At 42.6% G+C, this 17,749-nt stretch overlaps 1 protein-coding gene across 2 annotated transcripts; it reads right to left on the bottom strand.

Moving 5' to 3' along the window:
* Nucleotides 1-610: 610 nt before the first annotated feature.
* On the bottom strand, nt 611-17,393 carry SLC30A6 (solute carrier family 30 member 6). Of its 2 annotated transcripts, none has more exons than XM_079969536.1 (14): nt 16,631-17,393; nt 15,297-15,383; nt 14,164-14,248; nt 12,060-12,102; nt 11,644-11,709; nt 11,063-11,143; nt 10,419-10,454; nt 9,841-9,935; nt 8,453-8,501; nt 4,652-4,771; nt 4,459-4,561; nt 1,938-1,985; nt 1,282-1,350; nt 611-1,124 (listed from the first exon to the last, which is right to left on the bottom strand). In XM_079969536.1, exons 1-14 carry the CDS (start codon nt 16,631-16,633, stop codon nt 624-626), a joined length of 1,386 nt encoding a protein of 461 aa, XP_079825662.1. In that variant the 5' UTR covers nt 16,634-17,393; the 3' UTR covers nt 611-623. The 2 variants fall into 2 exon arrangements, with proteins under 2 accessions (XP_079825662.1, XP_079825663.1); XM_079969537.1 differs by lacking the exon at nt 16,631-17,393 and adding an exon at nt 16,256-16,274.
* Between the last annotated feature and the right edge of the window lie 356 nt (nt 17,394-17,749).

Genomic DNA, 17,749 nt, shown 5'->3' on the forward strand with positions numbered 1-17,749 from the left:
AACAATAGTTTAAAAGGACCACCCTAAGATTTCCCAGCACACTGTCAAACACAGATGACAGAAATAAAAATGAATCTGTGATAGTTAACACCATAGGAGAGTTGATAACTCTTGTGAACCTGGCAGCAATATAAAGTATTTATTTAGATAAGCATCTCTTAATGTCAAATAAGATTTCAAGTGGGTCTGTTGGACCTCCAAGTGGTCATTTATATATGACACACACCTTTCCAATTAAGGAAAATGTAACTTTTAAAAATGATTGTATGATTACATCATAGGCAAAGAAGTTTTGGAGAAATTTGGTAGTTGGAAACACTCTTCATCACCATCAAGAAAATGATATAGAACCTCACTTCTGGCCAAATTTGTTATCTTCTGAAGTTCCTTGATATATTGTACTGTAATCACTTACAAAAGCAAAAATAAAACATGAATAAGCTCGCCGCTTGTATAGCTGCAACTTTTACAGTCAGAGATAGTAAATGAAACAACAAAAACACATTTTCATGATTGGAAATATTTGATCCTGGTCCATCTAAAAAATATGAATAGTCTTGTAGAAAAAAGTGAGCAATAAAATAGATTAAAAAAATAATCAAACAATAAATATGGAAAATAGTTTATTGGGGCCTGGGCTGACCTTGAGTGCCAGTTCCATATCTGTGGGGAGCATTTATTAAACCAGTCCTGAATCCCTGGGTTGCCCCTATTCCTGGGACTCCAAATCCTTGTGTGAAGACACTGCTGTAAGGTACAGTTCCACGGTTGAAGCCTAGTCTGTAGGGCCTTGTCTGAGTATTCACGAGAATGACTGGATTCATATTTTTGCCTGGTGTGTTAAAGGAGAATTCTGGAGGCGGACTACTTGCTTTAGCTGGAGTAGATGTAGCTACGTTAGAGTTTTCTGCCATTTTTAGAGGTGGCATTGGAATGATGTGATGATCTGAAAGATTCAGCATATTGTTTGCAATGGTTCCAGAGGTCAAGGTTGGCTTAATCCAGTCATCTTTGAAAATCTGAACAGTCAACGTAGACACTAGCGTATACAACCGATTGGTCACGTGAGCAAGTACCATTTGTTCATTAGCATCTCTTCGAATTCTCACGTGTACTGATCCAGCCTAGAAAGCAAAGAAGAATAAGCTCATCGCTCCCCTGCACTTGAAGCAAACAAACTGTGCAGGAGAGAAACAATCTTCAAGTGATGTTATTAAAAAGAGTGACATGCTTTGTTTTGAAAAAATAAAATAAAATAAAGTCAGGTGGGGGGATACATACCAGAGAACCAAATCCCAATGTCCAAAAATGCTCGTTTCGTACTTCTAAGACACCGTCCAATGTAGAAACCTAATTGAAGACACACAATGAATCACAATATTAGTATTAAAATGCTAATGTTTCTGACAGCTTATTCATAAAGCCCCAAGGGTTGTGTTAATAGAAAAGCTCACTTTGAGTCCAGCCTCCTTGAAATCAATGTGCTTTCTATATAAACATGCAGAAGATCAAGCCTATTTATACTTCCAACTGCATTCTTCAAAAGGCTACTCCACGTGGAACACAAGACAGCATCAGATACATCTCATAATACTGATCTGAACATTCTATATTTATATTTTAATTTATTAGTAAAGTATTAACAATGTTATTTTTTTTTTAAAAAAAATGTGTATCTATAGCTTCTATAGTATCCAAACTAAAAATGTGAACAAAGGGATCATTGGAAAATTAATGGGAGATGCTGTTTACCAAATTCCTACAAAAAGCACATATTTCATTGATACTGAAAACTGAAACACCAAGTATTAGAAAATAAGGAAATATTGGCTCCTCTCCCTTGGATACACAACCTATAAAAATATATATTGTTCATGCTCTGGGGCAAGGGTGGCCCTGGCCACTGTATACCAATGTAACATTTTAAACTAACTTACTTCTCTTATAAGTTTATCAAGCTGTCCAATCACATGAGGTGGCGTTGTCTGAAAAAACAAAAAATACTATTACTTTTAAAAACTGCCAAAGAGGGTTCCCCCCCTCATAGTTCTTAAATAACTCAACAATCTAAAGACAATAAAAGGGGCTCACTACATGGAGTGGAGCTGCTATGCCAGCTTCCTGGCAGATGGCTACCGTTGCTTAACAGGAGGGAGGGGTGAGGGGGCAGGAAAGTTGGCATAATGTAGATGCACCAAGAACACCACTTGATTTGGCTCCACCAGTGTGTTTGCGCCACACTGACCTCCCCGCCACCTCCCACTCTGTTAAGGAATAGCAGCCCACATGCCAGGAAGTTAGCATAGCAGATCCCCTACACCCAGAAGCCGCTTGGGGGGCGCTTGGGGGGGAATTGTCATCCCGCCACTCCTTGGTGTGTGGTGTGCCTCAGGGTGCAATACTCTCCCCGATGCTTTTTAACATCTTTATGCGCCCCCTCGCCCAGCTTGTCCGGAGTTTTGGGCTGGGCTGCCATCAGTATGCTGATGACACCCAACTCTATTTGTTGATGGACGGCCACCCGGACTCGGCCCCAGACACACTGATCAGATGCTTGGAGGCTGTGGCTGGATGGTTACGTGGGAGCCGGCTGAAGTTAAATCCTTCGAAGACAGAGGTCCTCTGGCTGGGACGGGACGACATGGGACTGAGGGGGCAACTCCCATCTCTTGCGGGGGTGCAATTAGTGCCAGCACCGTCCGTTAAGAGTTTGGGTGTAATCTTCGATACCTCCCTCTCCATGGAGGCGCAGATTGCAGCTACAACAAAGGCGGCATTTTTTCATCTCCGCCAAGCTAAGCAGTTGGCTCCTTACCTCTCTCGCCCTGACCTAGCCACTGTGATCCACGCGACGGTCACCTCCAGACTGGATTATTGTAACTCGCTCTACGTGGGGCTGCCCTTGAGACTGACCCAGAAACTCCAGCGGGTGCAGAATGCCGCAGCGAGACTCCTTACGGGGTCTTCGCTTAGAGATCACATTCATCCGGTGCTATACCAGCTGCACTGGCTCCCGGTGGAGTACAGGATCAGGTTTAAGGTGCTGGTTTTAACCTTCAAAGCCCTATACGGCCTAGGACCATCGTACCTACGGGACCGCCTCTCCTGGTATGCCCCACAGAGGAACTTACGATCTTCAAATAAAAACACCTTGAGGGTCCCAGGCCTCAGAGAGGTTAGGCTGGCCTCAACTAGAGCCAGGGCTTTTTCGGCTGCGGCTCCAACCTGGTGGAACGCTCTGTCACAAGAGACAAGGGCCCTGCAGGACTTGACATCTTTCCGCAGGGCCTGCAAGACAGAGCTGTTCCACCTGGCATTTGGTCAGGGCGCAGCCTGACCCCCTCCTCTGGCAATCTTTACAAAGCTTTAGTTTATGGTTGCCATCAATTTTGATTTTAATTCATTTTTATAATGTTTTATAATGTCATACTGTTTTAATGTTGTTAGCCGCCCTGAGCCCGGCTTCGGCTGGGGAGGGCGGGATATAAATAAAATTTTTTATTATTATTATTATTATTATTATTATTATTATTATTATTATTCTGCTGAGGATGCACTATGGACACTAAAGTGGGACTCTAAAAAACGACACTGTGCTTTCACCTCTTAATAGGCGCGTTCTTGCTCAAGGTTCTAGCAAACTAGCCATGTTCTCCTCCCAGGATACTCCACTCCGTAACCCTCCCCACCCACACCTCCAGGTTTTCTTTCCTGACTGACATGCATCATTCTGTGGTTGTTGGGGGCTTGAGCATGCTCACTTCTCACCAGGCCTTTTTCTGCCCCTGTAGGCCTTTGTTTACAATTCAGTGAAATATTTTAAAATTTACATTTATTTATTTGTAAAATTTGGAGACTGCTTTCCACCAGATTGTCCCATAACACTATCCCCCAGTCTTAAAAAATACATTCATGAAGACAAAAGGCAAGTAAAACAAATAAAAGATTACAACAGTAGAGCACTCAAATTCAGAACCAACTAAACAGATCCTCTAAAGACATAGAAAAGATCTGTTTTTAACCATATGGTGAAAAGCCACCAATGATTATGCCAGCCACACTCCCAGGGGGGTGGAATTCTAGAGTTGTGGCACAATGGCCAAGAAGTGCTTGTCTTGCATCCCAGAATGACAGAGCACACTCTGCACTAGAACCATGAAGGAGGCCCCCTCAACTATCTCAAAGTATAGGCTGGTTGATATGGGGAGAGATGCTCCATCAGTTATCCACGTTCCAAGTCATTCTAGGCTTTATATACCAACAGCAGCATCTTAAATTGGGTCCAGTATCATATAGGCAGCTGTTGCAAATCCTGCATATTAGGTGTAATATGGAACATTTTTTAACATTTCATAAAGTAAGAGGCTGTGTGTGTGTGTTTTTTACATTAAATGGGTGATGCCAACCTTGGCTACACTGAAAGATGCTATCACAAAGTCACTTCTCTCATTGGCTCACCTGAAGCAATACCTTCCCACTGTAGACGCTCATGGGATACATGGTACCAAACGTCATCAAGGCAATGGCTAGAGCAGAGGCAGTATCTACTGCAAAATAATTACTGAAAGAAACAAGGGTAACATTAGCGGGCACACCTGTTTTTCAGCCTTCAGTATCTATGAATGTCTTCTTTAAATTCATGAGTACTTACTTAATTTCGATTAGCATGTATGTAATGCAAAGAGCTAAAGCCCCGGCAAGGTCGATCAAGATGAAAGGGTTCATGCGTGGAAGAAAGATGCTGCTCAGCCCAGGAATGATCCCACACAAACTAAAAGAAAGCGAGGAATAAGATGGATCAATAGTGGATTTTCACATTTTATACACACACACAACAACAACAACAACAACAACAACAACAACAACAACATATATAATTTCATACTCTTACTTTCTTTACCCTCTTTCCTTGACTTCCCCCCACCCCCTCTTCCTACATCCCAATTCCAATAATTAATTCAGCAAGTTCTTATCTCTCATCTTTAACATATTATTATTATTTTTAAAACTTAACTCTTTTTACTTATCCACATTTAACTTATCCAATTCTCTTATAAACATTAAATCTTTTTTCTAAGGTCGACCTAATTTCTCTCCCACGAATTTCTCCCTTTATATTTTAATTAATTACATGTCATAATGGCCAAATACCCAAATCATAAAATTTTAAAATTCTGTTCTCCCCTCCCTCCCTACCCCGGTTTCCATCCCTTATGTCCACAGAAACAGTTCCTAGCCCGGATTCCTCACATCCGAGGCCTTCAAGTCTCTGTCAGTCTCTCTCCGTCGATTTTGTTGGTAACCCTTTTTGTTGGTCCTCAGGTCTCGAAGGAGTTCAGTCGCAGTCACACCAAGTTTTCTTCCATCCAAAATACTTAAAAGCAGTTGCTGCAAAAGGTCAGCTGCTCTCCCATACTCAAAGAGGAAGTCCCAATCATATTTCTTTATTCTTTTAAATTCCAGTATTCCAGGTACTCCAGGGACTTCCTCCTTCATCTTTCTCATCTTTCGCAGATTTGTAATCCGAAGATCTTCTTCTTTATTTCCTGACAATATAGGCTTCTGATTGGTATTTTCCTTTTCCGCTCCTTCTTTCCTCTCCACCTGTTCCAAAAATGTCTCTTCTGGTTCAGCTGCAGATTTCTTATTAGTCAAATCCTTTATGCATTCAGCAGAGTTGTTTGTTTTAGAATTCAAGGTCATAAGTTCTTTGTTCATAGCCGTACTCTGCTCTTGCAGGATTCCCACGAGAAAAAACATTTTTTCTATCTCTGCCAGTAATTTTCCCTCTGCAGCCATTGTAATGTCTCTAGTTCCCCCTAGGGGGATTCCAATTACTTGATAGTCCTTTTCCAACAGTCCGTTACTTATTGTTTATAGCTACGTTGTTTCCAACCACCTCAGTTCAAATGCAACACTTTTAATTCAGAGAGTTATTAAGTAACAAAGTTCTTAACTTTAACCACCCGTTTAACAGCTCCTTTGACAGCTGTCAAACTCCTTATTCTTTTTCCTCCGGCTTACGCACAGGACACTCCCGGGTTCGGGGGGGGGGGGGGTTTACACAAAAGCTTCCAAAATTCCTCACTTTCTCTCCAGCACAAAGACTTCTTCTGTCAAATTCATTGAAGTATCTTTTATCTGACACCAAAAACAATACTCTCCACCTTAGTTCTCCAATCCTTGCTTTAGATCGTTTGTAGGTAGGGGGGGTGCGGACTTCCCTTTAGCACATCCCCCGATTGTACCGAATTCAAAGGTATAAATTTGAAAGTCCAGATTCCAATCTACTCACGGGTTGTTTATTTTCCAGTCCGAATTTTGGGGAAAAAGTCAGCGCTCTCCGGCCATGGCACGCGGCTACGCTCCACTGAAGTAGCGGTCTACTCACAGCACCACGCCGCTCCCCGTACCCTCTCCGTAGCCTTTAAAAAGGCTCTTCGTGGGTCGGGGAAGGCGCTTAAAGGTGCACGCCGAGTCACCAAGTCCGCAGGCTTCCGCGCCTGCGGTTTCTAAGGGTCCCCGCGTCGCCGGCGCGGTAAGACCCGTCCTCAGCAGAGCCGATTCCCTCCGGAGCTCGGAGGGAATCCGCCATTAATCCGATCGCGCTAACCCGGAAGTGCTAAGATGGATCAATAGTGGAAACATCCAGTTAAACAGCAACACACGCAATTTATAGGTACAGTGATGGCTCTTATGGCAGCCCTCTGCAGACAGGGAACTCTACTTGTCTCAGGTGTGAGCCTTATTGCTGAGGGAAATGATATAAGGGACAGGAGCGTACCTAAATGCTAAAATAAAATCAAGGAAAAAGCTCTTCAATTTTAGTTACAGATATTTCCTCCCAGCTCTAACTGATGGTGCCCAGTTTCATAAAAGGCTTTAGCTACTGAAATGACATGAGGGCCTCTCCAACTATAACTTATTTATTTATGGCAGAGCACACACTTTGCATTCAGGTGGTTCTCAATTCAATCCCTGGCATCATTCATCAGTTAAGAGGATCAGGTGGCACATGCTGGGAAACAGAATTCTGCCTGAAATCCTGGAAAGCAGCTGCTAATCAAGTGTTGACAGAATGGATTAGGCAGAGAAATAGTCTGACTTATAGTAGTCTGACTATAAGGCAGCTTTTTATGCAAAAGTGGACATGGGGAATCATCTTGCTTTTTCATATATGTATTTTAAGAAACTTAACATGAAGGCCACCACCAGCCACCATATGATCTGATGACGGACAGGATACAAACGTTATTGGGGAATTCAAACTCTTCTTGATCCTACTCTCACTCATAAAGAGGGAGGTGTTTCACGATGTTAACCAGAGCAGAGACAGATACCATCAAGTATCAACCTAGCAAATTCAAAACACTTTCATATTATTGTGACATTTTCTAGAAACATTTTCCAGAAATCCACTTTTCCCAAGACCAGATGGAAACATAGGACAGTTGGTTTAGCAATGATGTCAGGTTTCTAAACCATTACACCAAATGAGAGCAAACACAGACCACCACAACTGAATACTTTGGGAAAATGTAGGAACTATGTACCTTGTCTTCTAAATTCTGTTTTATTTCTGCTCAGTAACTCATCTTACAGTAAGGCCATTTTAGTAGGGGGAAGAAGGTGCAGGTCAGAGGCAGTCCTTGGTCTTGTCAAACTTCATGACCAGCAAGGCCCATGGCCAAACTCGCTATTCCTTCTATATAAACCTTGCCATTCACTGGCAACAGGCATGGGAAGATTTAGTCCAAGGGCTGCCAGCTGCTGATCTGTAATGTCTTATTTTTGCAGCAGCAAAAAAAGAAAAGAAAAAAGGCAATGTTGTCCTAGGCTGCATCAATGGAAATATAGTGTCCAGATCAAGGAAAGTAAAACTACCACTCTATTCTGCCTTGGGCAGATCACATATGGAGTACTGTGTCCAGTTCTGGGCACCACAATTTACGAGGGATATTGACAAGCTGGAACATGTGCAAAGGAGGGCAACCAAGATGATCAAGAATGTGGAAACCAAGTCTTATGAGAAACATTTGAGGGAGTTGGGTATGTTTAGCTTGGATAAGAAGAGACTGAGATGAGATATGATAGCAATCTTCAAATATTTAAAGGGCTGTTACATGGAAGATGAAGGAGGCTTTTCTCCTGCTCTAGATGGTTGGATTTCGACCACTGGATTCAAGTTACAAGAAAGGAGATTCTGACTAAACATTAGGAAGCACTTTCTGACAGTAACAGCTGTTCGACAGTGGAACAGTCTCCCTTGGAAGGTAGTGGACTCTCCTTCCTTGGAGGTTTTTAAGCAGAGGTTGGATGGCCAACTGTCATGGATGCTTTAGTTGAAATTCCTGCACAGCAGGGAGTTAGACTAGATGATGCTCAGGATCCCTTCCAACTGTATAATTCTATGGCTCCATTATTCTGTTACCATATCATCATTTTAACTTACCTCCTACTGAGATCTGCAACATGTTCCTGAAGCCAACTTGTACTTGCAGCTACAAAAAAAAACCCACCATAGCAAATATTATTATTAGAATACTTATGATAGCATGTCAGTCACTAAAACACACAGAAACATATTTTTGAAAACTGCAAGTGCAATTCTATGTGAGGCCTGCAGGAAAATAATAGGTCTGGATATATGTTTTATTGTTCCAGGTCAACTCACTTATTGTGCCAGCATAGCTACAGTGTTCTTTAGCATCATTACTTTAATAATAGTATTCTGATATTGTAAGAACAATATACAAGACTGGTTTGCACAGGTGTGAGTCAGGGTTCAGTGGCAGGTGTTTCTTAAAACAGTATTTTAAAATATTTCTAAGCCTTTCTGGGAAATCCAACATGCCTTTCAGAAATAAAAAATGCAAAATGACAAAATGAGCAATGCAAAAGTTAAAATCATCCTATACCCCCCCCCAAAAAAGAGAAAATCCAATAAAACATTTTCCCCAGCAACAGTAACCAAAGTCCAGTGAATAAAAAGATCAGACAAAAATACTATAGCTTGACAAGTATATATATGAAACTGAACACTTAAGCTTATTGACATTTAAAACGTTTTGATAAAGGTGTTTGCAGGTGTAGACCTTGATAATATGGCACCATGTGCCAGGGCAAAATTTGCTGCCCTCCCCACAGCCCTCCTGCGACCTTCCCAAAGCCAGGTAAGGGAGGTGCTGGGCTTTGGGAAAGAGGCGCGAAGACTCTGAAAGGGTCCTAGAGTCCTTACGACTCCTTCTCAAAGCTGGGCAAGTGCTAACTAGACTTTGGGAAGGAGGTGGGAGGACTCTAGGACCCTGTCAGAGCCCTCAGACTTCCTTCCCAAACCAGGTCCTTACTAGGCTTTGAGGAGGCAGAAAGGTGCCCCCTTGGCTCAGCGACTTGTGACTTGTGCGGGGGCTCTGTCCTAAATCAGCCTGTGACATGTGCATAAGCAAGCCTCATCAACTTAAGATTTACACACCTTCCATAACTGTTTTTTAGATAAAGCATCATCTAGATGTGAACAACTGTTACTCAGAGGCACCCACAAGTACATTTGTCAGGAAGAATTGCCCCAGGCTCTCTGGCAAGTAGCATCACTCAGCAAAGAGTTCTCATTGGCAGTACAATTTGGAGAGCATGTTTCTTCTCCACTGCAAATGAGAAAACACCACCCACTTCTCCCAGGTCCTCTAGGTATACAAGAAGATTTGGGGGAGAGGAGGGGCTGGGTGGCAGTCAAAAATAGTGGCTAGCCAGAAAGTAAAATTGTTTTTTGTAAGTAACTCAGATCTCCAAATCCATGGACATTCACTCACTTTAGTTTTAACACATGTATTCATTACGTACCTTCAGAGACATAACCAAAAGGTTTATTCCTAATAGAAAGCATTGTAAACAGGTTGAAGGAGAGTGCCACAAAGGTACCAACCAACAATCGACCCCTAAAAAGAAGAAATCAATTTTAATGCCATTGACTATCATAATATTCCACCAAATACTAGTTACCTTAGCCAGTTTTTTTATTTACTAACCAGTTTTTCATCCCATTTTTCTTCTTCATTTAGCTACATTTAATCAGCTTTTATTGAAATAGAAGACTTATGTCTTTAATCTTATTCCAATGTATACAGGAGAATTACAGTTCTGCTCTACAATATTTATCCATGAGTGTTACATCCCCAGCAGCAAACATATAAATATCTTTTTTTAAATATCTTTCCCCACAACTATGAGTTAATTTTTAACTACAAATACAATTGAGAGACATTAAATTCAAAAGGAATTTTGCCAATGGCCTCAATATCATGTCAGCGTAAACTTTATTGTTCTGCGTTTAACAATGTGGAGAATTAATACTGTATTAGCCATGTCCCTTTATCCCTGTAATATTTAATTCAATACTTTTGCATATTAAAAGCACTTACGTGTGAATCTCTGGTTGTTCCAGAAATCGTTCAGCACTACAAGACACAATAATAATAGTTTTATAGTTAACTGTTCTTTCAAGACATCTGTTACAAAGCAATCCTACTGGTGGAACAGGAGGCATAGTGGATCCAAATCCCTCTGAGCTCATGCCAGCAGGGTAGAAGATGAGGGATTGCCCATCTTTCTTTTTTGCCTTCCTTTGGAGGTTCTCCTTTTAAATAACATACATACAAAAATACATATACCAGCCCCAGGGCCTGTTCACTTCCCCCCCCAACCCCTGCCTTGCCTCATTCCAGGACAGGGTTAGAGGACTAGGAGGGTTTTGGACCGAGCAGATCCAATGCCTTCCCCAATCTGTCCCAAGAACCCCTCTCTGCCATTGGATTTTGCTGCTGCAGGGAGGCCCCCATGGTTGGAACTCCCTCTCCAAAGATGCACCTCTTTCTCTGCCTATGAAGAGGGAGATTCACAAAATCCCAAGGACCAAAGGATTACAGCCTTAGTCACACATCATGTGTATGTACACCATCACAAAGCAGCAAGATGAGGACTATGGTGTCAAAAATTAAAATTGACTTCTAGCATTATTTAGTTCCTCTTGTTACATATCAGTCGTAAGTGCAAGCAATATTCCTACCTTTCCTTGAGTATAAAGAGCGCCCCAAGCTGTGCTAGAACTGTGGAAGCAAATACTGCTAGGACTTCAAATCTCTCAAACCTGAAATTTGAGAGGTCAAACATTTTAAAATCAATATGGGCAGACAAGTATTCTGATCAGGAAGAAAACTCTCAGCACATTCAGAGGGACTTGCTTGCAAAGCTGAATTATTTGTCCTGTACAATAAACTGTGAGGAAACTATTTTCTCATAGATTGGTTAAAATGGTGTAAGGCCTTCAGGGACCAAATAAAATGGTGCAGGGCCGGGGACAGATGATGATCTGACCTATAGGTGCATAAGTTGGCAATCCCTGCATTAAGGGTCTCGCATCTGAAGCGAATATATATGTTGGTATCAGGCAAAAACAAGGCTAGAATGAAATCTTACACACAATACCATTTTTGCATGCAAGGTCCAAACTTCTTTATATAAATATGGCTGATTGTACAAGTTTTGCACATTTTCATGTTTTTTTAATTAAAAAAAACCCTTACATGTTTATCACATACTTTAGAACAAATATTTTCAGGAGACATGAAATATCAGCATATCACTTACCCAAATGAATAAGCTGGGCTGGGCTTCTTCATCATTACCCAATAACTTATCAAGCATGTTATTAAACTATATTAAAAGAAAACAATGGAAATTCAAATAAGCAAAATCTAGCTAATAAAAACTCAGTTTTCAATAATTCATTAATTTATTGAAATAAAGTTGCTTTGGCAGTGCAACTGCATACAGAAAGACAGAGCAATAAGCTCCATTATGTTCAACGGGTCTTAGTTCCTGGTACATTGTACTTGGATTAGACCCACTGAAATTGATGGACCTGATCAGTCATGCCCATTAATTTCCATGGGTCTACCATGGGTATGACTAACATTGGTTTTAGATAATAGTATAAAGAAAATGTCACATACATTATATGGAAGTGTTACAAAATGAGATGAGGATTTTTAAAAAAAACATACCTGAAAAGATCAAAGATAGTTAGGTAGGTATATGCAGTTAAAGCTGTGGAAAGAAGGTTTATACTTTACTTACACATAAATACACAATAAAGAATGAATACACAGTGAAGAAGCTTCAAGTTCTCCTGCCTGCAAAATATTCCTTTCAAGGATTAAACACTTCATACCATTACCTACGTACTCGCATGTCTTCTAAAGATACAAGACACATTTTACAATAGTGGTGGGGAAACTGTGACCCTCCAAATATTGCATCACGACTACTGGTTGCCTATGCTTTGTGCTCATATGCTCAGTAGTCAAACCGTGGGTTGCAAGACAGCTCAAGGGAATTATAAGTGCTAATATTCTGGGACTGCTCCACTGCAGCTGGAAGACAAGCAGCAGCTAAAGCTGTAAGCAGCTGCTCCTGGAGTCTCAATGAAGAGCCCATGGGCATCATGGTGCCCTCAGAAAAACTGCTCATTTTTTGGTCTGATTTTAATTTGTGGGGATTATTTGGTGGGAAGGGCTACCTATTTGGGCAGGGTTCCTCTTTTTTCTTCTTTTTCTTGCCTGTTCTTTTTTCAGAGTCTGCATGTTTAGGGATGTTCTGAGCATCACCAGTTTTTCATCTATGAAATGGCTGTATCGTGGTGCCCACTAGGGCTGGGTGATATCTGGTTTTCAACACTATCACCAACTAAACACTGTGATATACTGATATATCACAATGTCTGGAATAAGGACGGAGCAATGTAGAGGTATTGGCTGGCTTCACGGTTTTTCTCACATCGTGATTTCTGCCAGCGTCTGCTCTTGTGATCTGCTGCCCCCTGCAGGAAGTAGGGAAGAGCTACGCTGGCAGAGTTAACAGGGACTGAAGGAATTGAGAGAAGCATTGTGATTTTTGTACAGCACATTCACACATCATGATTCACAATATATTGGCAGGCCATGTCAAAAATTATGAAACTAATATCACAATATGGACTTCAAATCAGTTTTGGACGATATATTAATATAACACCTAGCCCTAGTGCCCACAACAGTTTCTTAAATTTTCAGATGTGCTCCTAGACCCATAAAGTTCGGGGAAGCCTCATCTACTCTACTCCTGTCCTTCAAGTCAATGCCTAGAGCAAGGATAGGGAAACTCTAGCCCTCCAGATGTTAGGAACAAAGCTGCCTTTTACAACGTCAGACCATCGGTCCATCTAACTTAGTACCGTCTACACTGATGAGCAGTAGCTCTCCAAGGTTTCGGACATGAGTCTCTCTGTTTGAAGCTGGAGCCTTTTGCATGCAAAGCATCTGCTGTATCACTGAGCTCCCTTCGGCCTCAAAACAGTGTGGCTCAGGCCCACAAGTGTTTTAGTCTACCAGCATCTGAAAGGCCACTGGTTCCCCATCCCTGGCCTAGAGCAATATGAGGGGTCTGGTTGCCAGGAAGCGAGGAAGGCACTAGGTGCAAAGGAGCACCATACATGTCAGAATTATCTTACCCACTCACCCAGCCACAGATTTAACTTTAAAAAAACCCAAAAAACTCTACATAACTGCACAAGCCACATAACCCAAGAAGGGCATGCTTTTGCAAAACCTAAGCAAGAATAAAAATGACAACCAAGGCAAAAAAAGTGCACAGGGTCATGATCAGCTCCACTCACAAGAAGCAGTCATTATATCTGTGATCCATGCATATTTGCAATGTGGGGAAATGTGCCCAAATTGGGCACAAAAGCAGCTAGCTCCACAGATTTCTAAGTACTTTAAGAACTAACAGTGCCAATGTGATCAAGGAGCATTCATCTGGTACAGACCTGGCAATTAACTGCAAATTCAGACAAAGGCTTACAGACTGTAGGATTATTCTTAATAGCCCCTGCCTCAAGAATACTCCAGGGGAGGAACAACAAGAATGCTTAGACCATTTAAAATACATTTTGGAAGAAGTACACGATAGACACAGTTAGATATCACAAGATGCTCACAGATCTACAACTCTTCTAATTATAATATAGACTGCTTAATTCTGTTACACATACAGGATTCTGCTTCTTTATATTAATACTATTATCAGTTTACTATGCAGAAGCATTTAAATGCAATAACATAAACATACCTATGCTGTTTGTTGAACTGCACCACATAAGGAGGAAGCCAGTACATACTATGTTTATCGCACCAAACAACAAGATCTTCCATGACTGTAAATGACAATCGTTAAAGTGACTACTTATCAAGAGAATTGCAATAAAGCTTATTTGTCATAAAAAAAAACCTTACAATCCTGCAACACACTCACACAGTTTTGAATGAGCATTTTACGCCACCATTAGCTTTAACACTCTTGCTGATCTTAAGAGACAGCAGCGAAGCATACTCTTGACCAGTGGTTCCAGTTGGTGATCCATGGACCCCCAGGGATCTGTGTAACCCACCCAGGGGGTCCTTGGCACCATTCACATAACAAAAAGTACCATAGAGGTATCAAAGTTTTCAAAAGTAGGGTCTCCATTGCTTGGATTTTGAAAAACGGGGGGTCCACAGTACTTAGCTAATTGTGAACCACTGCTAGTCTAGACCACATGTGAGGAACCTTTGGCTCTCCAGCTGTTGCTAAACTACAGCTCCTATTATCCTTGGCCAGTGCCCATGCTTGTTGGGGCTGATGGGAGCTGTAGTTCAGCAACATCTGGTAAGCTAAAAGTTCCCCACACCTGTTCTAGACAGCTGTATGTACACTTCATTCAGATGGTCATTCAAAGCCTCAAAAACGATTTATGAAGTGTGCTCCTCCTTCCTCTGGTGTGCCACTTTCAGCGCAAAGATCCTAGCTTACATTAAGACAAAATTACCAAACTGGGGAACTAGGGCTAACTAGCCATGAAAATAAACCAGGAGAGGAGGAGGAGATGGGTAAGGGAGGAGTATACAGCCAGTGTATTCATCCCTAACTTCATAAAATCACAGACAGCAAGGAGACTCTCATCAGTTCAGAAAGTAGTACAAAATCACACAACAAATTAAAATCAAACAGGAGCAAATAAAGACAGGCAATTGCAGCATAAACATTGTCTGAAACAACCTGGCAGTATGTCCCTCTTCCAAAATCATTTATTAATGTCATATCGTCTAATGAAAAACAAATATTTATTGGAATCAAGTTTCTGTTACAGCAAGCAAAGAGGTGTATTTCTCTGAGAAGACATGTAACTAGAGTTTTAGTGTCTGTACTGTAAAATAAAACTTTACCCTTCGATCGGCAGCTACTGATCTAAATTCCTGTGTTAACTTGCCAAGTAGAGACCTCTGTGATTTGCGAAATAAGTGTATTGTCCCCTGCAAATAAAAAAGCAATAGCACAAATCGTTGTCAATCTCTTAATTATTGAAACTTTCCATTTCTTCAGTCACATTCCCCAAAATGAGCTTGTTTTCTGAACGCTGGCCTTTATTATAAGGAAAGTTGTTTCACCAATGTTACACACTGTCGCAAAGTAACACTTACTTAGGAGATAAGAATAAATACAGTTAACCCTGGCAAGCAGGGACAAGCCCGGGTTGTAAAAGCTCCTGTGCCCTTAAGAGCCATATAACAGGCAGGAATTCAGTAAATGAAGCTCTCATTATCACAGCATCCTGCACCAAGTGTTTGTTTGGGGGGTTTTTTCATTTATCACATTTCTAACCCATTTGGACTCTAATAATTTTGAGGTGGTTTTATCTCCACTATATCTCTATAAATTTGGTTAGCTTAACAGATGGTTAGTTGCTCAGGGGCCTACCACCAAACTCTGTGGCTGAAAAGGAGTTTGAACTCAGACATGCATGTCAAGATTGTCCCCTCAAGTCCAGACTAGGGTCTCTTTGTAGAAATCTGATACACATTAAACCCGTGGTTCCCAATGTGGGGTACAATTTGATTTTTAAGAGGGGGGCGATTAGAGAATGAGTTATTAACAGTTAATGGCCTTTTAGGCTTCCTCCACGTGAATAAGAGTTCACTTTTTGAATAATAAGAATTATATGTCACAAGGGGGGGGGGGCATCAGGATTTTAGAGATGCTTAGGTGGGGCATGACCCAAAAAAGGTTGGGAACCACTGCATTAAACTGTTGCTAATTTTTTTATACCCTGCTTTTCAAACAACTTATCCAGTCAGTCCACAGGAGGAGGAGAACCTTTTTACAGGGCATGGGCCTGTAAACCAACTTGCTAATGGTTGCAGTTCGAACTGCTGCTAAGGGAACAGCTGCAGGGCCCGGTTCGAAAGCTGGCAACCTCCTATGCCTTGCTCCGTAACCACTACACTGTGAAGAAGCAGCGTCACGGTGCCATGACGAGGCGCAGAGAGCCTGACCTCTGAAAAGTGACGTCAACCTCCGCAGCTACCCAATGAAAGGAAGCCGAGCCTTAAGAACTGGCAAGCCAGAACCGGGGTTCTGAGAGGTCCTCGCGCCGCACCCCCGAGCTGCGCGTGCGCGTTGGCTCTTCCCGCGCCAGCTGAGTCCGAGGCCTCAACCGTCGTCCCTCGTCTCCTCCCCACCCCCGCGCCCCGCTTCGAGGTGGAAACAGAAGGCAACTCACCATGTTGAGGAACAAGTGGCTCCCCAAAGGGGCCGGAAAAGGCTGGCTCCTCCTGTCACCATGGAGACGAGGCGGGAGCCGAAGGAGCCGGCGTGTAATTGGCCGAGCCCAGCATAGGAGCAGGAACTGACGCGAGGCCTTCGCCCCGGCGCTGCCTCCTCAAGATGCCGCGGTGCCTTAGTTAGCGTTGTGGCAGGCAGGGCGGGGCGAGAGAGAGAGAGAGAAAGAGAAGAGGGCGGAAGGCAGCTGCGCATGCGCCAGCTCTGAATGAAGCAACGGGGAAACTGTCGGGTAAAGCCGGTAGCGTTGCCGCAGCGTCGTTGGCGCCCACGCGGAGGAGGAGCTGTGCGCTTTTAGGCAGCCGGTCACTGTCGGAAACGGATCACGGGGGAAACCTTCCCTGGCTTTTACACACCGTCTCTCTCTCTCTTCCAATGTGTTCGTTTATTTATTCATCATCAATATGCTTCATGTGTACCCCTGTTGTATCCCTCTTTAACCTCGCCTCGCAGACGACCGCAGAGAAGGAAGGAAGAGCGCAGCGTTCTAAGTCAGTGTTAAATCTACTGGTACAAGTGCCACAAGCACATTTAGATTCTTGCTATGATTATGCTCTCTGCTGTAGAGCTGGGAACTCTTTCAGCCCAAGGACATCATTCCAATACTCAGTGGGGCCAAGCATTGCTCCCTCTCTCCGCTGAGCTGTGCAAACCCTTACACCCCATTGCGGTGCACCCTCTCCAGGGAGGTCCAACCTACACTATTTGTCCTCAGTTGATCCACTGAGCGGTGGTATCAACTAGTGCACAGCAACGGGGTGGAAATTGGATTTAATCCTCCCCTCCAACTAGGGTGGGAAGAAAATTGTGCTCTCCCACATCTTTGTTGAGCGGTAGGGAAGGTTCAAGTTTTCTTTACCATCCAGACACTGGGAGGAAGTTCTTCCTGGTGTTAGAGCAGGGAGTTTTAAACCTCCCCACCCTGACCCCGCAGACCATGATGGAGATGAAAATAAGGCCCTCTCCATTCCACCACAGAAAGGGTGCAGTTCTCATCCCCATCCTGGTCTAGATACATGGGCTGAGGAAGATGCTGATTAGGCCAATAGGCTGGATGTTT

Source organism: Podarcis cretensis (assembly GCF_951804945.1).
Source record: "Podarcis cretensis genome assembly, chromosome: 3".
In the NCBI taxonomy this organism is placed as follows: Eukaryota; Metazoa; Chordata; class Lepidosauria; order Squamata; family Lacertidae; genus Podarcis; species Podarcis cretensis.

Excerpts from the sequence above, each read along its gene's own strand:
- SLC30A6 (XM_079969536.1), bottom strand. Across the intron at positions 4,772-8,452 it reads GTTGCAGATCTCAGTAGGAG|TTTGTGTGGGATCATTCCTG; the intron begins GTAAGTTAAAAT and ends GCTTTCTTTTAG. Across the intron at positions 4,562-4,651 it reads TACATGCTAATCGAAATTAA|TAATTATTTTGCAGTAGATA; the intron begins GTAAGTACTCAT and ends TGTTTCTTTCAG.